At 43.6% G+C, this 23,989-nt stretch overlaps 1 protein-coding gene across 4 annotated transcripts in view; it reads right to left on the bottom strand.

The window, feature by feature from the left end:
• The window catches only part of ccdc18 (coiled-coil domain containing 18), a 33,389-nt gene extending 9,635 nt beyond the window's left edge, over nt 1-23,754 (bottom strand). For 2 of the 4 annotated variants that reach the window (XM_014139894.2, XM_014139893.2), the window contains exons 1-18: nt 23,334-23,752; nt 22,935-23,136; nt 22,533-22,688; nt 22,334-22,443; nt 22,063-22,191; nt 21,709-21,805; nt 21,498-21,619; nt 10,731-11,049; nt 10,535-10,607; nt 9,992-10,209; nt 9,596-9,706; nt 9,210-9,341; nt 8,768-8,902; nt 8,471-8,548; nt 8,046-8,162; nt 7,727-7,894; nt 2,821-2,963; nt 157-320 (exon numbers count right to left, since the gene is read on the bottom strand). In XM_014139894.2, coding sequence (XP_013995369.2) covers nt 157-320; nt 2,821-2,963; nt 7,727-7,894; nt 8,046-8,162; nt 8,471-8,548; nt 8,768-8,902; nt 9,210-9,341; nt 9,596-9,706; nt 9,992-10,209; nt 10,535-10,607; nt 10,731-11,049; nt 21,498-21,619; nt 21,709-21,805; nt 22,063-22,191; nt 22,334-22,443; nt 22,533-22,688; nt 22,935-23,136; nt 23,334-23,437 — 2,578 coding nt within the window. In that variant the 5' untranslated portion in view covers nt 23,438-23,752. Of the gene's footprint in view, nt 1-156; nt 321-2,820; nt 2,964-7,726; nt 7,895-8,045; nt 8,163-8,470; nt 8,549-8,767; nt 8,903-9,209; nt 9,342-9,595; nt 9,707-9,991; nt 10,210-10,534; nt 10,608-10,730; nt 11,050-21,497; nt 21,620-21,708; nt 21,806-22,062; nt 22,192-22,333; nt 22,444-22,532; nt 22,689-22,934; nt 23,137-23,333 lie in introns of all 4 variants that reach the window. The other 2 variants (XM_045693884.1, XM_014139895.2) reach the window with 2 other exon arrangements.
• Between the last annotated feature and the right edge of the window lie 235 nt (nt 23,755-23,989).

Raw genomic sequence — 23,989 nt, 5'->3', positions numbered from 1 at the left:
TGTGGTAGAGAGGTCAGTGGAATGCAGACCGTGGGGGATATATACAGTAATCACGAAAAATCTAAATAAAATTGGCCCCAACTTTGATTGAATGAATGAAGAATTGAAGAAAGACAGAAACTAAAATAATCACCAATCCCCCCTAGTGTGTCTTACCCGCGTCATTCTTCTTCTCCAGTAGGCCCTGGGTCTGCTGCAGGGTCTCCTCCATGCAGCTGAGCTGGGAGGACTTCATGCTGGCGTCCTTCCGCAGCCTTTGCAGCTCCTGCTCCATGGATGACAGCTCCCCACGACACCGATTCATCTCAGACGACAGCTGACTGGAATACACATGCGCACACAGTTAGCATACAAGTATCCTAACACGGATAAAATACATGTACAGTTACAGACATGCAGAGATTCACACCCTGCACTCACACACATCCTAGACACCCTCCATCTGGCGCCTACCAAACTGTGCACAAATGTGCCCCCATTAGGAATCCTCTCAGCAACCTAGACCACTACACTACCCGCCAAAAAAAAAAATGGAGCCAACTCGGGTTCTATATGACTTGGACCGAACTAGAGTGCTAACTGAGTAACCTGAACTAGAGTACTAACTGAGTAACCTGAACTAGAGTACTAACTGAGTAACCTGAACTAGAGTACTAACTGAGTAACCTGAACTAGAGTACTAACTGAGTAACCTGAACTAGAGTGCTAACCAAGTAACCTGAACTAGAGTGCTAACTGAGTAACCTGAACTAGAGTACTAACTGAGTAACCTGAACTAGAGTGCTAACAAAGTAACCTGAACTAGAGTGCTAACCGAGTAACCTGAACTAGAGTGCTAACTGAGTAACCTGAACTAGAGTACTAACTGAGTAACCTGAACTAGAGTGCTAACCAAGTAACCTGAACTAGAGTGCTAACAGAGTAACCTGAACTAGAGTACTAACTGAGTAACCTGAACTAGAGTGCTAACCGAGTAACCTGAACTAGAGTGCTAACCAAGTAACCTGAACTAGAGTGCTAACCAAGTAACCTGAACTAGAGTGCTAACCGAGTAACCTGAACTAGAGTGCTAACCGAGTAACCTGAACTAGAGTGCTAACTGAGTAACCTGAACTAGAGTGCTAACCGAGTAACCTGAACTAGAGTGCTAACCGAGTAACCTGAACTAGAGTGCTAACCGAGTAACCTGAACTAGAGTGCTAACCGAGTAACCTGAACTAGAGTGCTAACTGAGTAACCTGAACTAGAGTGCTAACTGAGTATACCTGAACTAGAGTACTAACTGAGTATACCTGAACTAGAGTACTAACTGAGTAACCTGAACTAGAGTGCTAACAGAGTAACCTGAACTAGAGTGCTAACCGAGTAACCTGAACTAGAGTGCTAACTGAGTAACCTGAACTAGAGTGCTAACAGAGTAACCTGAACTAGAGTGCTAACTGAGTAACCTGAACTAGAGTGCTAACCGAGTAACCTGAACTAGAGTGCTAACTGAGTAACCTGAACTAGAGTACTAACTGAGTAACCTGAACTAGAGTACTAACTGAGTAACCTGAACTAGAGTACTAACCGAGTAACCTGAACTAGAGTGCTAACTGAGTAACCTGAACTAGAGTACTAACCGAGTAACCTGAACTAGAGTGCTAACTGAGTAACCTGAACAACAGTACTACATGAGTAACCTGAACAACAGTACTGATTAACCTGAACTACAGTACTAACTGACTAACAACAAGTAGAATACTAACTGAGTAACAACAACTACAGTACTAAGTAACCTGAACTAGAGTACTAACTGAGTAACCTGAACTAGAGTACTAACTGAGTAACCTGAACTAGAGTGCTAACTGAGTAACCTGAACTAGAGTACTAACTGAGTAACCTGACCTAGAGTACTAACTGAGTAACAACTACCATACTAATTAAGTAACCTGAACTACAGTACTAACTGAGTAACCTGAACTAGAATACTAACCGAGTAACCTGAACTAGAATACTAACTGCGTAACTATAACTAGAGTACTGAGTAACCTGAACTAGAGTGCTAACTGAGTAACCAGAGTTAGAAATCTGAGTACGATCTCTGTATCGATCCTCCCTAAGTAGTGACTTAATAGACAAAGCAGTGTGCTTCCCTAGTCAAAGCGGTCCTCTATGCTTCGCTATGCTCCTTTATTAAGTGTTAAACTCTACCCTAAAATAAGCTCTCGCTCTAAGGAGAATGCTTCAGAGTGTAGCGGTGTATATATACCCCCTATATATACCCCCTGACAAAGAAAGGAGCGTGTGGTGTGTGTGTGTGTGTGTGGGGGAAGAGATGGGACACACAAAATAAACCCCCTGATTGTGGAGGCACAAGAGTCATGGGACTGTCTTATTCTGTCAGCACTATGCCGATGGGAACATTTCTCTCCTCCTCGCTCTCTTTCTGCTACAGGGCAGGAGCTGCTCGGTCTGGCCTGAACTCCAACAACTCCCACTGACCAACACAGAACAGTTGCAATATACATACCGAGAGGATTTTGTGAGGTCTTATCTTAAGGTAATACAAAGTTAGTATGATATGGATCAACTTGGCGCTATAGCTTGAAGGTTACTTTAAACTATCTTTTCATGGCTCAGATATCATAAAATGTGTTTGTTTTGGGGGTAAGCAAAACAAATAAGCATATTTGAAAGGCTTCATTAACGAATCAGACGTTAGTGCAATGTCTGAATTCAATTACATTTAGTGAATTGTTTGACTGAACCATTCTATATCAAACTAAGCAATGACAAATGCTTAATTGGAATGCATACAAATCTACTGCCTAGTCTTACGTGACAGAGCCAGAGAGCTGTGCAGCCTGTCGCCTCTTCTCCTGCACCTCCTTGTCAGCCTCCTGCACCTCCTTCTCTCTCCTCCTCAGCTCCTCCTCCAGAGACAAGCGCGCCCGCTCCAGCTCCTGCTCCAACGCAGACACCTGGCAACAAATATCATTCATATTATACAGTACCAGTAAAAAGTTTGGACACACCAACTCATTCAAGGGTTTTCCTTTCTTTTTACTATTTTCTACATTGCAGAATAATAGAGAAGACATCACAACTATGAAATAACACATGGAAGAAGTTGTAACCAAAGAAAGTGTTAAAGAAATCAAAATATATTTTATATTTTTGAATCTTCAAAGTAGCCACTCTTTGCCTTGATGACAGCTTTGCACACTCTTGGCATTCTAATCACTAAAGTTGGAGACTTATACAGTTGAAGTCAGAAGTTTACATACACCTTAGCCAAATACATTTAAACTCAGTTTCACAGTTCCTGACATTTAATCCTAGTAAAGATTCCCCGTACGTCAGGTAGGATCACCACTTTATTTTAAGAATGAGAAATGTCAGAATAATAGTAGAGAGAATTATTTATTTCAGTTTTTATTTCTTTCATCACATCCCCAGCGGGTCAGAAGTTTACATGCACTCAATTAGTATTTGGTAGCATTGCCTTTAAATTGTTTAACTTGGGTCAAATGTTTCAGGTAGCCTTCCACAAGCTTCCCACAATAAGTTGGGTGAATTTTGGCACATTCTTCCTGACAGAAATGGTGTAACTGAGTCAGGTTTGTAGGCCTCCTTGCTCGCACACGCTTTTTCAGTTCTGCCCACAAATGTTCTATGGGATTGAGGTCAGGGCTTTGTGATGGCCACTCCAATACCTTGACTTTGTTGTCCTTAAGCCATTTTGCCACAACTTTGGAAGTATGCTTGGGGTCATCATCCATTTGGAAGACCCATTTGCGTCCAAGCTTTAACTTCCTGACTGATGTCTTGAGATTTTACTTCAATATATCCACAATTTTCCTTCCTCATGATGACATTTATTTTATGAAGTGCACCAGTCCCTACTGCAGCAAAGCACCCCCACAACATGATGCTGCCACCTCCATGCTTCACAGTTGGGATGTGTTCTTCCGCTTGCAAGCCTCCCCCTTTTTCCTCCAAACATAACGATGGTCATTATGACCATTGCTCGTGTTTCTTGACCCAAGCAAGTCTCTTCTTACTGGTGTCCTTTAGTAGTGGCTTCTTTGCAGCAATTCGACCACAAAGGCCTGATTCACGCGGTCTCCTCTGAACAGTTGATGTTGAAATGTGTCTGTTACCGAACTCCGTGAAGCATTTATTTGGGCTGCAATCTGAGGTGCAGTTAACTCTAATGAACTTATCCTCTGCAGCAGAGTTGGGTCTTCCTTTCCTGTGGCGGTCCTCATGAGAGCCAGTCATCATAGCTCTTGATGTTTTGTGCGACTGTTCCGGATTGACTGACCTTCATGTCTTAAAGTAATGATGGACTGTAATTTCTCTTTGCTAACTTGATATAACGGCTGTCGTGAAAGAGAGTAGACCAAGGTGCAGCGGAGTTAGTGTTCATCATTGAATATTTAATAGACGAAAGAACACGATACAAAAATAAGAAAACCGACAGCCAAACAGTCCTGTCAGGTGCAAAACACTAACAGAAACAATTACCCACAAAACCCCAACGGAAAAACAGGCACTTATGTGTGACTCCCAATCAGCAACAACACTCTACAGCTGTGCCTGATTGGAAGCCACACGGACAAAATCAATGAAACAAACCAACATAGAAAAATGCACATAGAACGCCCACCCAATGTAACACCCTGGCCTAACCAAAATAAAGAACAAAAACCCCTCTCTATGGCCAGGGCGTTACACTTGAGCTGTTCTTGCCATAATATGGATTTGGTCTTTTACCCAATAAGGCTCTCTTCTGTATACCACCCCATACCTTGTCACAACACAACTGATTGGCTCAAACGCATTAAGGAAAGAAATTCCACAAATTCACTTTTAACAAGGCGCACCTGCCTGGTACGGCAATTGGTCGGCCTCCGACCGCAAGGCACTACAGAGAGTAGTGCGTACAGCCCAGTACATCACTGGGGCCAAGCTGCCTGCCATCCAGGACCTCTTTACACCAGGCGGTGTCAGAGGAAGACCCTAAAAATTGTCAAAGACCCCAGCCACCCCAGCCATAGACTGTTCTCTCTACTACCGCACGGCAAGTGGTACCGGAGTGCCAAGTCTAGGACAAAAAGGCTTCTCAACAGTTTTTACAGCCAAGCCATAAGACTCCTGAACAGGTAATCAAATGGCTACCCGGGCTATTTGCATTGTGTGCCCCCCCAACCCCTCTTTTACGCTGCTGCTACTCTCGGTTCATCATATATGCAGTCACTTTAACCATATCTACATACTACCTCAATCAGACCGACTAACCGGTGTCTGTATGTAGCCTCGCTATTGTTATAGCCTCGCTACTGTTATTTTTCACTGTCCTTTTACGATTGTTTTTATTTCTTTACTTACCCATTGTTCACCTAATACATTTAGGTGCACTATTGGTTAGAGCCTGTAAGTAAGCATTTCACTGTAAGGTCTAAACTTTGATTTGAAATGCATTCCAGGTGACTACCTCATCAAGCTGGTTAAGAGAATGCCAAGAGTGTGCAAAGCTGTCATCAAGGCAAATGTTATTTATTCATATTTTTTATTTATTTAACCAGGCAAGTCAGTTAAGAACAAATTCTTATTTACAAAGACGGCCTACCAAAAAGCCTCCTGTGGAGACGGGGGCTGGGACTATAAAAAATGTAATAAAATATAGGCCAAAACACACAACACTACATAAAGAGAGACCTAAGACAACAACATAGCAAGGCAGCACACATGAAAACACAGCATGGTAGCAACACAAAATGGCAGCAGCACAATACATGGTACAAATACTATTGGGCACAAACAGCACAAAGGGCAAGAAGGTAGAGACAACAATACATCAAACAAGGCAGCCACAACTGTCAGTAAGTGTCCATGATTGAGTCTGAATGAAGAGATGGAGATAAAATGGTCCAGTTTGAGTGTTTGTTGCAGCTCGTTCCAGTCGCTAGCTGCAGCGAACTGAAAAGACGAGCCACCCAGGGACGTGTGCGCTTTGGGGACCTTTAACAGAATGTACCCGAGAGAATACTATAGATGTCAATAATCAACTGACTGGCTTTCTTGACAAGTTTTTCCAACCCTTTTGATAAACAGGGCAAAATAGAAATTAGTCTAGTTAGGATCAGCTTGATCTCCCCTTTAAATAAAGGATGCACCGTGGCTGCCTTCCAAGCAATGGGAACCTCCCCAGATAGGAGAGACAGGTTAAAAAGGTCAGCAATATGCTTGGAGATGATAGGGGCATCAACCTTAAAGAAGAAAGGGAGCTCCTTTAGCACCTCGGACTCCGTGACCGCCTGCAGGGAGACATTTTGTAGCGTGGCAGGGGAAAAGATGGAAGAGGCATCAGGGATAGTCGCATTAGAAGGGGTGGGAGATGAGGAAACATTGGACTTTGCCTTGATTACATTATTTGATCTGTCATTCTCTTTCCTAGAAAGAGAGAAGAAATGAGAGAAGGAAGAGTGAGACTGTCTGGCCAAAAATAATCAAAGATAAAGTTACATAGAGGAAGTTGATGATAAATCAGGAACTGTCCATGAGAATGAGGAAGAACGATGGGTGCATACTTTGAAGAATCTCAAATATATTTTGATTTGTTTAACACTTTTTTGGTTACTACATGATTCCATGTGTTATTTCATAGTTTTGATGTCTCAACAAATATTCTACAATGTAGAAATAGTACAAATGAAGAAAAACCCTTGAATGAGTAGGTGTTCTAAAACTTTTGACCGGTAGTGTGTATGTGTGTGTGAGATGTATGTATGTATGTATGTATGTATGCATGTATGTATGTATGTATGTATGTACCATATTCATATTCCATTAGTATTACAATGTTTGTTTAAGCACTATCCTGAACATAGTATTACAGTATTTGTAACCTAACTGGTTTTACATTAAATTGCATTTATACCTGTGTATAATGGTTTTTCTTACGGTAAAATACCCACTTAAATGATTGACCTTAAAACAAATGGAAGACTTGATGATAACCTAGTTGACAAAAGGTTTACACAGAAAGCATGTTGCCTGTGGGAAATTCAGCTCTCATGTTCCCTATCAAGCCACGCTTTGTAGACAGAAAAGTCCTGCCCGCAAGTGAATAGATTTATATTGGCTTTGGTTAATGGAGTCATTGTACTATGTTCTTGTTGTGAGGGGAGTTTGAGAAAGAAAAAAAAATGAACAAGGTGGCAAATGATTCTAACCACATAAAGGCATGTGAAATGATTTTAGAATCATTTCACATGCCCTTATGTAGTTAGAATCATTTCACATGCCCTTATGTAGTTAGAATCATTTCACATGCCCCCATAAGGGCATGTGAAATGATTCTAACCACATAAGGGCATGTGAAATGATTCCAACCACATAAAATGTCCCTGATAAGTCAAATACTAAAATGAGCTGAAGTGAATTAATAGAATTTACACATTTGCTTTTCAGGGGGTCTTCCTGGAAGTGGTTTGCACTTTAACACTGAAGTCAATATAATAGGCTGTGTCCTGCTTATTCAGCTGCAAGAAGACTACTGACCATTGAGATACAACCTGGGTCAAGTTTCCATGTCCCGGTAGGGAGCTCCATGACAGATGTGTGTTTTACCTTCGGTGTCACTGCAATGTCAGCGGTCTCCCTGTCTACAAGACATATATTCCTACCTGGCATCTAGGTAGAGCATCTCTCAGTCTCTCCAAGCAGGCTTCCGTACCTGTCCCTGTAGCTGGCTCTGGCTTTCCTCCAGTTCGGCCACACGGGTGCTGCTCTCCTGCAGCATGCTCTGCTGCCGCTGCAGGGAGTACTGAAGCTGGACACAGCGCTCACTGGAGCGACCACACACCAGAGCGCTGCTACGCAACTCCTCCTGCAGAGACGACAGCTGTGGAGTAGAGAGACGGGGGGGTTACACACACACGGGACTCTCACACACGTACACACAGACGACAAGGTGAGAGACACGCGCACACGGTGGCGGAGCGTGTCAGACAGTCACAATGGAGTATTAAGCAACACGGAACATAGACGCACACCTCCGTGCTCTTGAGGTCCAGCTGTCTCTGATGGCGCTGCTTAGCGTCCTCCGCCTGCAGTAGGTGGGAGCTCAGCTCATCCCTGCAGGACGACAGGGCTGTCTCCAGCTGCCTCACCTGAAACGCAGACACGCGACATCAAACGCAGAGCATAAATACGGTCTGCGTCAAACCACGCGCCTTCCTGTCCTCTTTCCTCGCCATACGTCCCTTGTGAAGCTTGTACACGTTCCTTGTCAACGATCTACGGCAAGACATCCGATTTGATATTGATATGTCGTCACCAAGCACAAGACTGGTACTGTGGTAACTGTTCAGGCGGACGTCTTTGTAGACCACAGTACATACAGTTGATATGCATTTAAACTGAGCGCTAGAAAAACCTGGGTATAGCATTGAATACAGTGTTTTCCATTTATTGTTACCTTGGTGGAAGACTCGGTGGCCTGCTCTTTGACACTCCGTAGAGCCTCCTCGCTGCTTCTCACTTTGGTCTCTCTCTCCTGGTGATAAGTACATTGAGATCTCATGACAAGGTGCACAGCACACAGGCAAGCCATTCTATTTATTACATTAACGCCATGGCTTCACGTACGGTCATGAAATGTCATTTAATGAGTGTTCTGGCACAAAATGGCTGCCGTGCCATGCATCCCGGTTACATAGTAGTGGTTCGTGAGAGGGTGTGTAGGATGAAACTGTATAGCTGTGGTGGCTCTGACCTGTGTGAGCTGGTCCAGGGAGACCTGCAGTAGGTGGGCCGTGCTCTGGGCCTCGTGTCTCTCCCTCTGGGCACAACACACAGCCTGCTCCAGCTCTGAGACCTGGGCGCGGGTCTGGTCCAGAGACAACTGCAGCTGGCGACAGGGAAGGAGCAAGAGAGGGAGAGAGGGACAGAGGTAAAGAGATAAAAATGGAGAAAGCAACTACTACTGAGAGTCCACAACAACATGATGTTTTTTTTTTTACTTTTTCTTGAGTCCATTATTTGTACAGTTCCTAGAAAAGAGAGGAAATGAGAGAAGGAAGAGTGAGACTGTCTGGCCCCAAAAATATAAAAAGATAAAGCAGCACAGGAAGTTGATGATGAATCAGGAACTGTACATAAGAATGAGGGAGAAAGACAGTGAAATGAATCAATCCACACACAAACACGATACTCACCAGTTCCACTCTGTCCTGCAGTTCCTTGCACTGGTCAGCACGGGCCTTTTTACTTTTGTCCAGAGCCTGTTGGAAGTCCCTCTGCTTCTTGGTCATCACAGACTGGTAGTGCTGGATAGCACTGGCCTTCTCCTGGGATGAGAGAAAGAGACGGAGAGAGAAAGAAAGAGAGGCAGAGAGAAAGAAAGAAAGACAGGGAGAGAGATAAAAAGATAGAAGTAGAGAAAGAGAAAGAGAGTACCTCATTACAATGAGCATCCTTTATGAGTCACTTAATGTGACGTGTGTGTGTGTGTGTGTGTGTGTGTGTGTGTGTGTGTGTGTGTGTGTGTGTGTGTGTGTGTGTGTGTGTGTGTGTGTGTGTGTGTGTGTGTGTGTGTGTGTACCAGCAGCTCCTGCTCCAGCTGAGTGTTCTTCAGAGCGGCCAGTGAGTAGGCAGAGCTCTTCTCCTGCAGCTGTTTCTCCAGAGCCGCCACACGAGCACTCTTCTTCTTCAACTGTAGCAGGACAGCAAGACCACCGTGGGGTGGCGGTCAGAATTCAACAACTCACACATCCGATACACGCGCAAGCACACACGACAACAAACAAGCTCTAGTCCATCTGTGTTGGCAGATCTGAAAGAAGCTCTATGTCCACTGGAAGGGCAGATGAAGCCATCCCTACTACCCTTACCCCTTCACTACACATCTGCAAACCCAGAAGGGGATAAGGGAAGAAGCTAGTGTCTTGGTGTTATTGGACTCGGCACACCTCTCCCCTTCCCCACTCACTCTCCTCACCTCCTTCTCGGCATCGGTAGCCTGGCTGGCCCTCTGGAGCAGCTCGCTGTGGACCTGCTGGTAATGGGAGGCCCTCTGGGCCATGGAGCTGTGCAGGGAGGAGACCTCCTCCTGGGCTTTTGACAGCCTCTCCTGGAGCCTGGAGGCCAAGGAGCTCTGTCTGCCCCGCTCTGCCTCCACTGCCTGGAGCACTGGGAGCAGCTGCTGGTATCGCTCACCTGGAGGAGTGGAGGGGTGTAGAGGGAGAAGGGGGAGATGGATAGATTGGAAGAGGGGGTAGGTAGAAGAGAATGAGATAAAGAAGAAGTATCACACAGCCCAACAACCATAAATACATCAACTTAGTACAAAGACATACATCGGGTTCACAGGAGGCTGGTGAAGGGAGGACGGCTCATAATAATGGCGAGAATGGCGTGAATGGGATGGAATCAAACTTGTGATACCATTCCATCAATTCCGTTCCAGTCATTACTATGAACCTGTCCTCCCCAATGAACGTGCCCACCAGCCGCCTGTGATTCGGTTGTACTGCACACACACCTGGGTCTGTAGTTCCTGTGTAATCCACTGGGGGCAGCATACAGGGCTTCACACAGAGAGATCCCTCATCGCCCTGTAACAACACAACCCCATCAAGTGTCTAAACAAGTATCTCTCTATCACCCCCAAGTTGACTGTGTGTGTTTGTGCATATAAATATATGTCTGAATGTGAGTGACTGTACGTGTCTACGTACGTGCGTGTACGTGTCCCCAATCCTCCATACCTCTCGGAGGTGCAGCAAAGCCAGTATGCTCTCCAGACTAGCTAATTCAGCCAGGCTCTGCTGGGCCTCTCTCTGGCATTGGACCAGCCTGTGTTCCTGGCACTGGGTGAGGGCCCGGAGGTCCTCCGTCTCCCTGTGGAGAGAGGTCAGCTCCCTGGCCGCCAAGGCCCGCTCCCCCAGCTCCATCTCCAGCCGCGAGGCCCGCTCAGCAACCTCCTCCAGACGTCCCTGGAGCTCAGAGTTTTTGGTGTTGAGTGTACGCGCCTGGGTGACCTCCTCCTTCAGCTCACTAAAGAGATGGTTTCAATGACATAGAGTGCATTCAGAAAGTATTCATTCCCCCTTGACTTATTCCACATGTTGTGTTAAAGCCTGAAATCAAAATGGATTCAATAGATTGTGTGTAAAACAACACCACATAATTACAAAGCAAAAGCATGTTTGCAAATATATTGAAAATGAAATTACAGAAATAACTAATTTACATAAGGTTTCACACCAGAGTCAATACTTTGTAGAATCAGCTTTGGCAGCGATTACAACTCAGTCTTTCAGGGTAAGTCTCTGAGAGCTTTCCACACCTGGATTGTGCAATATTTGCCCGATATAAAAAAAAAATGTATTTGTCACATGGCCGAATACAACAGGTGGAGTAGACCTTACAGTGAAATTCTAACATACAAGCCCTTAACCAACAATGCAGTTTTAAAGCAAATACCCCCCAAAAAGTAAGACACAAGAATAACAAATAATTAAAGAGCAGCAGTAAATAACAGCGAGGCTATATACAGGGGGTACCGGTACAGAGTCAGTGTGCAGGGGCACCAGTGTCGAGGTAATATGTACATGTAGGTAAAGGGGGGGGGGACTTGGTGCTCCGGTACCGCTTGCCGTGAGGTAGCAGAGAGAACAGCGTATGACTAGGGTGGCTGGAGACTGACCATTTTTTAGGGCCTTCCTCTGACACCGCCTGGTATAGAAGTCCTGGATGGCAGGAAGCTTGGCCCCGGTGATGGACTGGGCCATACGCACTACCCTCAGTAGTGCCTTGCAGTCGGAGGCTGAGCAGTTGCCATACCAGGCAGTGATGCAACCCGTCAGGGTGCTCTCGATGGTGCAGCTGTAAAACCTTTTGAGGATCTGAGGACCCATGCCAAATCTTTTCAGTCTCCTAAGGGGGAAATAGGCTTTGTTGTGCCCTCTTCACGACTGTCTTGGTGTGCTTGGACCATGTTAGTTTGTTGGTGATGTGGACGCCAAGGAACTTGAAGCTTTCAAACCTGCTCCACTACAGCTCCGTCGTTGAGAATGGAGGGCATGCTCGGTCCTCCTTTTTCTGTAGTCCACAATCATCTCCATTGTCTTGATCACATTGAGGGAGAGGTTGTTGTCCTTGCACCACACGGTCATGTCTCTGACCTCCTCCCTATAGGCTGTCTCATCGTTGTCGGTGATCAGGCCTACCTACCACTGTTGTGTCATCGGAAAACTTAATGATGGTGTTGGAGTCGTGCCTGGCCGTGCAGTCATGAGTGAACAGGGAGTACTGGATGGGGCTGAGCACGCACCCCTGAGGGGCCCCCATATTGAGGATCAGAGTGGCGGATATGTTACCTACCCTTACCACCTGGGGCGGCCCGTCAGGAAAAACAGGATCTAGCTGCAGAGGGAGGTGTTTAGTCCCAGGGTCCTTAGCTTAGTAATGAGCTTTAAGGCCACTATGGTGTTGAACGCTGAGCTGTAGTCAATGAATAGCATTCTCACATAGGTGTTCCTTTTGTCCAGGTGTGAAAGGGCAGTGTGGAGTGCAATAGAGATTGCATCATCTGTGGATCTGTTGGGACGGTATGCAAATTGGAGTGGGTCTAGGGTTTCTGGCATAATGGTGTTGTGAGCCATGACCAGCCTTTCAAAGCACTTCATGGCTACAGACGCAAGTGCTACAGGTCGGTAGTCATTTAGGCATGTTACCTTAGTGTTCTTGGGCACAGGGACTGCTTGAAACATATTACAGACTCGGACAGGGAGAAGTTGAAAATGTCAGTGAAGACACTTGCCAGTTGGTCAGCGCATGCTCGGAGTACACGTCCTGGTAATCCGACTGGCCCTGCGGCCTTGTGAATGTTGACCTGTTCAAAAGGTCTTACTCACATCGGCTGCGAAGAGCGTGATCACAGTCGTCTGGAACAGCTGATGCTCTCATGCATGTTTGTGTTACTTGCCTCGAAGCGAGCATAGAAGTCATTTAGCTCGTCTGGTAGGCTTGTGTCACTGGGCAGCTCTTGGCTGTGCTTCCCTTTGTAGTCTGTAATAGTTTGCAAGCCCTGCCACATCCGATGAGCGTCGGAGCCGGTGAAGTACGATTCGATCTTAGTCCCGTATTGACGCTTTGCCTGTTTGACGGGTCGTCGGAGGGCATAGCGGGATTTCTTATAAGCTTCCGGTTTAGAGTCCCGCTCCTTGAAAGCGGCAGCTCTAGCCTTTAACTCAGTGCGGATGTGGCCTGTAATCCATGGCTTCTGGTTGGGGTATGTACGTACAGTCACTGTTGGGACGATGAAGCCAGTGACTGATGTGGTGTACTCCTCAATGCCATCGGAAGAATCCCGGAACATATTCCAGTTCGTGCAAGCAGTCCTGTAGTTTAGCAACTGCTTCATCTAACCACTTTTTTTAATAGACAGTAACTGGTGCTTCCTGCTTTAATTTTTGCTTATAAGCAGGAATCAGGAGGATAGATTTATGGTCAGATTTGCCAAATGGGAGGGCGAGGGAGAGCTTTGTACGCGTCTTTGTGTGTGGCGTAAAGGTGGTCTAGAGTTTGTTTCCCCTCTGGTTGCACATTTAACATGCTGATAGAAATGAGGTAAAACTGATTTAAGTTTCCCTGCATTAAAGTCCCCGGCCACTAGGAGCTCATTGAGTGCGGTTTTAGTGCCAGCATCGGTCTGTGGTGGTATGTAGGCAGCAATGAAAAATACAGCTGAAAACTCTCTAGGTAGATAGTGTGGTCTACAGCTTATCATGAGATGCTCTACCTCAGGTGAGCAACACCTGAGACTTCCTTAGATATCGTGCACCAGCTGTTGTTTACAAATATGCAAATTCCCCCGCCCCGTGTCTTACCAGAGGCTGCTGTTCTATCCTGCTGATAGAATGTATAACCCGCCAGCTGTATGCTATTAATGTTGTCGTTCAGTCACGACTTGGTGAAACATAAGATATTACAGTTTTTAATGTCCCATTGGTAGGAAACATGTGCTTTCAGTTAGTCCCAATTATTTCCCACCAAATGAACGTTAGCTAACAGTACGGATGGCAGCGGCAGATTAGCCACTTGTTGCCTGATCCTCACAAAGCACCCCGATCTCTTTCCGTGAAATCTCTGTTTCTTTCTCCAGCAAATGATGGGGATGAGGGCCTGTTCGGGTGTTTGGAGTATATCCTTCCCATCCGACTCATTAAAGAAAAATTCTTCGTCCTATTTGAGGTGAGTAATCGCTGTTGTGATGTCCAGAAGCTCTTTTCGGTCATAAGAGACAGTAGCAGCAACATTATGAACAAAATAAGTTTAACAATGCGAAAAAACAAACAAAGTAGCACGGTTGGTTAAGAGCCAATAAAACGCCAGCCATCCCCTCCAGCGCCATCTTCCTAGATATTTGCTCATTATTCTTTAAAAAATTATTCAAGCTCTGTCAAATTGGTTGTTGATTGGCAAGACAACCATTTTTAGGTCTTGCCATAGACTTTCAGGTAAATTTAAGTCAAAACTGTAAATCGGCCACTCAAACATTCACTCTCTTCTTGGTAAGCAACTTGGGTTTCAGGTTATTGTCCTGCTGAAAGGTGAATTCATCTCCTAGTGTCTGGTGGAAAGCAAACTGAACCAGGTTTTCCTCTAGGATTTTGCCTGTGCCTCCATTCTATTTCTTTTTTATCCTGAAAAACTCCCCAGTCCTTAATGACTACAAGCATACCCATAACATGATGCAGCCAGCACTATGCATGACAATATGGTGTATGGTACTCAGTAATGTGTTGTATTGGATTTGCCCCAAACATAACACTTTGTATACTAGTCAAAAAATGAATTTCTTTGCCACATTTTTTGCAGTATTACTTTAGTGCCTTGTTGCAAACAGAATTCATGTTTTGGAATATTTGTATTCTGTACAGGCTTCCTTCTTTTCACTCTGTCAATTAGGTTAGTATTGTGGTGTAACTACAATGTCGTTTTTTAAACATTTTACCCCTTTTTTTCCTCCCCAATTTCGTGGTATCCAATTGGTAGTAGTTACAGTCTTGTCTCATCGCTGCAACTCCCGTACGGACTCTGGAGAGGCGAAGGTCGAGTGCCATGCGTCCTCCGAAACACAACCCAACCTAGCCACACTGCTTCTTAAAACCTCTACAGGATTGGTGGGTCCCCTGCGGGACAGTTGAGCTAACATATGCTAATCACGTTAGCCTGAGGCTGTAAGTAACAAGAACATCTCCCAGGACATAGACATATCTGATATTGGCAGAAAGCTTAAATTCTTGTTAATCTAAATGCACTGCCCAAATTACAGTAGCTACAGTGAAAGAACACCATGCTATTGCTTGAGGAGAGTCCACAGTTATGAACTTGAAAATGGGCGGCAGGGTAGCCTAGTGGTTAGAGCTTTGGACTAGTAATCGAAAGGTTGCAAGTTCGAATCCCCGAGCTGACAATGTACAAATCTGTCGTACTGTTCCTAGGCCGTCATTGAAAAATGAATTTATTCTTAACTGACTTGCCTAGTTAAATAAAGGTAACATAAAATTTAGAAATTAATAAACCAATTAGCCACATTTAGGCAGTCTTGAAACAACATTTTGAACAGAAATGCAATTGTTTCAGTCTAAAACTTTGAACATACAGTTGAAGTCAGAAGTTTACCTTAGCCAAATACATTTAAATTCAGTTTTTCACAATTCCTGACATTTAATCTCAGTAAAAAATCCCTGTCTTAGGTCAGTTAGGATCACCACTTTATTTTTAGAATGTGAAATATCAGAATAATAGTAGAGAGAAGGATTTATTTCTGCTTTTATTTCTTTCATCACATTCACAGTGGGTCAGAAGTTCACATACACTCAATTAGTATTTGGTAGCGTTGCCTTTCACTTGTTTAACTTGGGTCAAATGTTTTGGGTAGCCTTCTACAACCTTCCCACAATAAGTTGGGTGAATTTTGGCCCATTCCCTTTGACAGAACTGGTGTAACTGATTCAGGTTTGTAGGCCTCCTTGCCCGCACACGCTTTCTCAGTTCTGCCCACACATTTTCTATAGGTTTGAGTTCAGGGCTTTGTGATGGCCACTCCAATACCTTGACTTTGTTGTCCTTAAGCCATTTTGCCACAACTTTGGAAGAATGCTTGGGGTCATTGTCCATTTGGAAGACCCATTTGTGACCAAGCTTTAACTTCCTGACTGATGTCTTGAGATGTTGCTTCAATATATACATATAATTTTCCTCCCACATGATGCCATCTATTTGTGAAGTGCACCAGTCCCTCCTGCAGCAAAGCACCCCACAACATGATGCTGCCACCCCCGTGCTTCACAGTTGGGATGGTGTTCTTCAGCTTGCAAGCCTCCCCCTTTTTCCTCCAAACATAACAATGGTCATTATGGCCAAACAGTTCTATTTTTCTTCCATCAGACCAGAGGACATTTCTCCAAAAAGTATGATCTTTGTCCCCATGTGCAGTTGCAAACCGTAGTCTGCCTTTTTTATGGCGGTTTTGGAGCAGTGGCTTCTTCCTTGCTGAGCGGCCTTTCAGTTTATGTCGATATAGGACTCGTTTTACTGTGGATATAGATATTGTTGTACCTGTTTCCTCCATCATCTTCACAAGGTCCATTGTTGTTGTTCTGGGATTGATTTGCACTTTTCGAACCAAAGTACGTTCATCTCTAGGAGACAGAACGTGTCTCCTTCCTGAGCGGTATGACGGCTGCGTGGTACCATTGTGTTTATACTTGCGTACTATTGTTTGTACAGATGAACGTGGTACCTTCAGGCATTTGGAAATTGCACCCAAGGATGAACCAGACTTGTGGAGGTCTACAAAACATTTTTCTGAGGTCTTGGCTGATTTCTTTTGATTTTCCCATGATGTCAAGCAAAGAGGCACTGAGTTTGAAGGTAGGCCTTTAGCTACATCTACAGGTACACCTCCAATTGACTCAAATAATGCCAATTAGCCTATCAGAAGCTTCTAAAGCCATGACATCATTTTCTGGAATTTTCCAAGCTGTTTAAAGGCACAGTCAACTTAGCGCATTTAAACTATTCACCCACTGGAATTGTGATGCAGTGAATTATAAGTGAAATAATCTCTCAGTAAAAAAATTGTTGGAAAAATTACTTGTGTCATGCACAAAGTAGATTTGCCAAAACTAACTACCGAATTGCCAAAACTATAGTTTGTTAACAAGAAATTTGTGGAGTGGTTGAAAAATGAGTTTTAATGACTCCAACCTAAGTGTATGTAAACTTCTGACTTCAACTGTACACTACCGTTCAAAAGTTTGGGGTCACTTTTCCTTGTTTTTGAAAGAAAAACACATTTTTTGTCCATTAAAATAACACCAAATTGATCACAAATAAAGTGTAGACATTGTTAATGTTGTAAATGACTATTGTAGCTGGAAACGGCTAACGTTTAATGAAATATCTACATAGGCGTACAGAGGCCCATTATCAGCAACCGCACTCCTGTGTTCCATTGGCACATTGTGTTAGCTAATCCAAGTTTATCATTTTAAAAGGCTACTTGATCATTAGAAAACCCTTTTGCAATTATGTTAGCACAGCTGAAAACTGTGGTTCTGATTAAAGAAGCAATAAAACTGGCCTTCATTAGACTAGTTGAGTATCTGGAGCATCAACATTTGTGGGTTCGATTACAGGCTCAAAAATGGCCAGAAACAAAGACCTTTCCTCTGAAACTCGTCAGTCTATTCTTCTTCTGAGAAATTAAGGCTATTTCATGCGAGAAATTGCCAAGAAACTTAATCTCATATACAATGCTGTGTACTACTCCCTTCACAGAACAGCGCAAACTGGCTCTAACCAGAAAGAGGAGTGGGAGGCCTCGGTGCACAACTGAGCAAGAGGACAAGTACATTAGAGTGTCTAGTTTGAGAAACAGACTCCTCACAAGTCCTCAACTGGCATCTTCATTAAATAGTGCCCGCAAAACACGAGTCTCAACGTCAACAGTGAAGAGGCGACTCCGGGATGCTGGCCTTCTAGGCAGAGTTGCAAAGAAAAAGCCATATCTCAGACTGGCCAATAAAACAAAAAGATTAAGATGGGCAAAAAGATCAGACACTGGACAGAGGAAGATTTGAAAAAAGTGTTATGGACAGACTAATCTATGTTTGAGGTGTTCGCATCACAAAGAACAACATCGTGAGATGCAGAAAAAATTAAAAGATGCTAGAGGACTGCTTGACACCATCTGTCAAGTATGGTGGAGGCAATGTGATGGTCTGGGGGGTGGTAAAGTGGGAGATTTGTACAGGGTAAAAGGGATCTTGAAGAAGGAAGGCTATCACTCCATTTTGCAACGCCATGCCATACCCTGTGGACGGCGCTTAATTGGAGCCAATTTCCTCCTACAACAGGACAATGACCCAAAGCACAGCTCCAAACTATGCAAGAACTATTTAGGGGAAAAGCATTCAGCTGGTATTTGGTCTATAATGGAGTGGCCAGCACAGTCACATGATCTCAACCCTATTGAGCTGTTGTGGGAGCAGCTTGACCGTATGGTACGTAAGAAGTGCCCATCAAGCCAGAAATGTCTTCACATTACCTCAACAAATTGTCAACTAGAATGCCAAAAGTCTGCAAGGCTGTAATTGCAAATGGAGAATTCTTTGACGAAAGCAAAGTTTGAAGGACAATTGTTATTTCAATTAAAAATCATTATTTATAACCTTGTCAACATCTTGACTATATTTCCTATTCTTTTTGAAACTCATTTTATGTATGTTTCATGGGAAAAAAAGGAAATTTCCAAGTGACCCAAACTTTTGAACGGTAGTGTACACTGCTGCCATCTAGTGGCAGAAATCTCAATTGCATCCTGGGCTGGCATTACACATTACGGCCTTTCTCTTGCGTTTCAAAGATGGTACAAAAAATACAACCAAGAAAAACTAGTTTTTTTCTTTGTATTATCTTTTAACAGATCTAATGTGTTATATTATCCTACATTAATTTAACATTTCCACAAACTTCAAAGTGTTTCCTTTCAAATGATATCAAGAATATGCATGTCCTTGCTTCAGGTCCTGAGCTACAGGCAGTTAGATTTGGGTACGTCATTTTAGGCAAAAACTTTAAAAAAGGGGGAGGTTCCATAAGAGGTTTTAACAGAACACGCAAATCGAGGATGCAACGATGTGCAGGGTTTCTTACCGAATTCTGAGCCAACAAGACGAGTAACAAACAGCAAAATCACTCGCCAATGTCAATCGACTTTAGTAGAAAGGTTTAGGCTACCTATTCTATTAGTCAGCTTGTCAAGAAAGAAATAGCCTATTCCAAACAAACTCTGGGACAGTTGTGGGACGATCGATCAGTACACCAAGAATATATATATATATTTTTTTAAATACAATTAAAAAAGCAATGAGTCTGATCCAACAGATCAGAAAGTTTAGCTTAAAATGTTGATAAACTATCATTTCTTCACATTATAAGCGCAGCAAAGCTCACAAGGCAGTAGGCTACGCACAAATCTTCGTTCCATAATGCAATTAGAGGGAACACAGTTGTCAAAAGCGCATTGCACGCGAGCGGTTTCATGTGACAGAGATGAAATTTAGAAAGAGAGGATATCTAATAGGCTACTTTGAAGCGAGGCAAAACATGCCTCATAATGTGCATTATTTTATTTTTTTTATGTTTCTTTAACCTTTATTTAACTAGACAAATTGTTATTTACAATGACGGCATACCCCGGCCAAACCCGGACGACGCTGGGCGAATTGTGCGCCGCCCTATGGGACTTCCAATCATGGGTGGTTGTGATACAGCCTGGAATCAAACCAGGGTCTGTAGTGAAGCCTCTAGCACTGAGGTGCAATGCCTTAGACCGCTGCGCCACTCGGGACCCCAATTAGGTGTATGTTTTAAAAATGCATACTGCCTCCAGCTCATTGCAGTGGTGTGTGACAGGGTGATGTAGCCTGCCTTAACGTAGCCGCTCAATGGCGCGTTCAAAACAACTGGGAACTCGGAAATCTCAGACTTCAGACTTCACTGCGTTTAAGACAACTGGGGGGAAAAAATTGCTCTGATTGGGAAAATTTGTTTTGAACAGTCATCCAAATCGGAATTCCAAATCCGGAACTCTGGCTTCTTTCTACAGCTCCAACTTTCTAAACTAAAGATCACTGATGTCATGACTTGACCTCGTATATTTCAGAGTTCGCAGTTGTCTTGAAAGTACAACAAGATGCTGCAGCAGCAGCTCTTGAGTTGTCTGACAAATTTTCCACTCAAAGGCTCTGTATCTGTATGCTGTTAGCGTGTGATAAATAAGATGCATAAGGAATACCGTACACACGACCTAATTTAATTCCACAAAATTATTGAAATTCCCTTAAAGGCTGATAAGCATGCCCATTCAAAAAACTAAAATATTTCCATCGACTGGCATTTCCATTAATGAATAAGCTAAAAAGCATTATTTCAAAATATGATATTTTTTTGGTATTATTATTTATGGATTTTTCCAAAAAACAATATCGGACAAAGGCCGGCTTCTACCGGCTAACGGAAACCCTGGACTGGGTGTATTGATACACCATCCAAAGTGTAATTAATAACTTAATGTTCAAAGGGATATTCAATATCTGCTTTTTATTTTTAACCCGTCTACCAATAGGTGCCCTTCTTTGCAAGGCATTGGAAAACCTCCCTGGTCTTTGTGGTTGAATCTGTGTTTGAAATTCACTGCTTGACTGAGGGACCTTACAGATAATTGTATGCGTGGGGTACAGAGATGAGGTAATCATTCAAAAATCATGTTAAACACTATTACTGCAAACAGAGTGAGTCTATCCAACTTATTATGGGTCTTGTTAAACACATTTTTACTACTAAACTTACTTAGGCTTGCCATAACAAAGAAGTTGAATACTTATTGACTCAAGACATTTCAGCTTTTAATTTTTAATTAATTGGTAAAAAAAATATCTGAAAGCATAATTCCACTTTTACATTATGGGGTATTGTGTGTAGGCCAAAATCTCAATTTAACACCACTAACCGTATAGTATCTACTTAAATCAGGTAGATACTAACATCTATCACCAACTCAGATTTTTTTACCAATCAAAAGATTTTTGTTCGGTTTAATTACACCAACAAAACACAAAAAAACAGATGCGCATGCTTTGTAATGTTTCTAAAACAAATGTATAACTAGTAAGAAGTAGTGGTATATCGAAACAAAAACGGCAGAAATACTTTGAAAACAGCTACTGCAGAATTTATTTTGCTCTAAATATGATCATACGTAACTATTTTTATTCACAAATGTGAGTGAACTGCGTGCACTGTGGAGCCCTGGCCACCCACCAACGTGGCTGGTGAAATAGACATATTACCCGCCAATGTCCAACTCCACCCGCATTTGGCAGGTGGTAATTTTAGGCCCTGTTGATGATAATGCCCACACCCACCTGATGGTTTGGCACTGCTCCTCTCGTGCTCTCTCCATCACGGTGCACTTGCTCTCCAGCTCCTCTCTCTCTCGGTCACACACGATGAGACTCTCCTTCAGTTTGCTCTCGTTCTCCATGACCTTGGAAACACAGTCGAGCCATAATGTCAAAGGGTCGATCACTACTCATTATTTACTATACTGAACTAAGTAAGGGTTCAATGAGTTACCTTTTTCAGCTTAATGGAAATATTTGTCTTGTAGTCTTTGAAAGCGTCTGTGAGTTTCTCCGCATTGCGAAGGGCTTGGTTCCTTTGTTGCTCCGCTCTGTAAGAAATGAGACAGCTCAGTACATTGTCGTTATTTCACACTAAAAGACATGCTTATGCCCGTGAATGAGCAACAAGTGTCAGTGTTTTCCTTAGTTGGATTGTTGCCTATGTCCGGGCACAAAGGCCCTGAAGGAACATCCTAGGATGCCAGCAACAAAATCAATTGAGAACAATAAGGGGCAAATTATTTTAGATGGGAAGAATCAAAGCTAAAACAAATGAATGCAAGGGGAAACAAGTGTCAAGTGTTACCGTTTTCCTTGTCTGGTTGTGTCAGTAAGCTCTGTTCTGAGCATGCTCAGTTCGTCTCTGAGTTCGGCTACCTGTCTGTCACTTTGGGTTGCTGCCTGCTGGCTCTGCTCTGCCTTCAACTCTGCAGTCCTAAATCAACAACAAGTCAACAACAACATACAATTCAGTTCTATTTTCATTCTGAAAAAAATAATGGAAAATACAAATTCAGTGAGACTTACTTACAATCTTCCATTTAAAGACACAGCAATAAAAAAATATGCCTACTGACCGGAGTTCTTTGGCCTGGGCCTCCACCTCAGCCTCCAAGCTCAGGATCTGCTCCCTCATGACGGTCACACTGGAGGTCTTAGCCCCTACGGTGGAGCCCAGGAGACGGGCCTGAAGGAAGAGCAGATACACCGACCATTTAGCATCTCTCCTAGTGAATGTCAATCATCTTTACATGCATGGTTGTTCTCACTTAGTACCTTGGTTTTAGAGCTGGCCAGCTCAATCTGGGTCGCCTCCAGGTCACTGATGAGCTGTCTGTTCTCCAGAGCCAGGGAGGCGTTCTCCTGACGCAGGCAGCCTAGCTTCTTCCTGAGGGGTGCAACCTCCATCTCCACTGCCCTAGATGAGGAGCACTGATGGATACAGACGTATAGACAGGTTAAGACATGAACCACAAACCTAACACACACACACACACACACACACAAACATCAAAGACAAGAAACACACTCAACTCAGATTAATGTCACGCAAACAGACAAAGTCTGTGACATTACAGCTACAGAGTTAGTGTAGAAATGACCACACACACACACATACATACATACAGTAACATAGACCGGTCCACCTCTAAATAAGGGGCTGTCTCTCTCTCTCACCCTGGAGTCAGTACTGGGTAGGCTTTCACAGGCCTGTCTCTCAGCTGTCCTACTTCTGTGGAGGGGTCTCTCAAGACTTGGGTTGTCAGGTGGAGGATGTGGGACATCAGGCCGCTGTAGGTCCTCTAGGGACAGAAGACCTGGCAACCCATGTACTAAACTCCTCTCAGACCGCTCACTGTGACTCTCATGTCCTGAGTGACTTGGAGGATGGAGAAAAGACATGTCAAAGTAAGTGCTACACCTGTTGGACTTTCAGAGGACCTAACAGTCTGTTAGTCAATTGGGCTATGTGCGTGAGGAATTTGCATTGACTGGCACCTACCTACCTGTGACTAAAGTGGAGAAATCAAGTTAGCCATGTATATTTATGGCTAGCAGCAAGTTGGCGTCGCTTACCTTAATTGTTCTCCCAAACTTTGCAAACTAATCTCCGTCAATCGCAATTGATTCCTTAAACTGGCCACATCTTCGACAAGATCCTCATCGTTGTTGTTAAACATTGGTGGCTGTCATTTGCACACGCTAACGTTAGCTAGCTAGCTAACATCAACAACTCGCATAGCCAGTTTATCAATCAACAGGTTGCTAGGGTTATTGTTATCTAGCTAACTGAAGCAAATATATGCTGTGGTACTCTGGATAAAGGTACCTAGCTAGTGGAATAGGACAATACGCGGTAATCTTTTAAAAGATTCATAAAGTTTAAAAATCGTTTGCTGCTTGGCAGTCCAATCTGCTCACTGCCAAAATGTAAACATCGCTCCAACATCGCGTCATTCGATTGGACGAGAGGGAACTGTGTGAAAAGTGATTGGTTTCACGAAGAAGTCGTGAACTGCAAAGGCCGCGAATGGTGGCGCGTTTTGGCTGACCAATTCAAAGCATATGCATCACGGCCTCCTAGAACTTTCCCTTTTGTCTGTGTTGGTTTCTGTTACACCTGGCAAATTCTTATTCATCTCAATTTGTCGAGCAGAAATATGCAGAATTACGAAATATAGTGGATAATGAAAAAAATGATGCATAGATATGTTTACTTTTGAGTCATGTAG

Source organism: Salmo salar, chromosome ssa14, assembly GCF_905237065.1.
Source record: "Salmo salar chromosome ssa14, Ssal_v3.1, whole genome shotgun sequence".
Taxonomy (NCBI): Eukaryota; Metazoa; Chordata; class Actinopteri; order Salmoniformes; family Salmonidae; genus Salmo; species Salmo salar.
The sequence above is the reverse complement of the archived record's forward strand: the minus strand, read 5'-3'. Positions and strand labels throughout refer to the sequence as shown.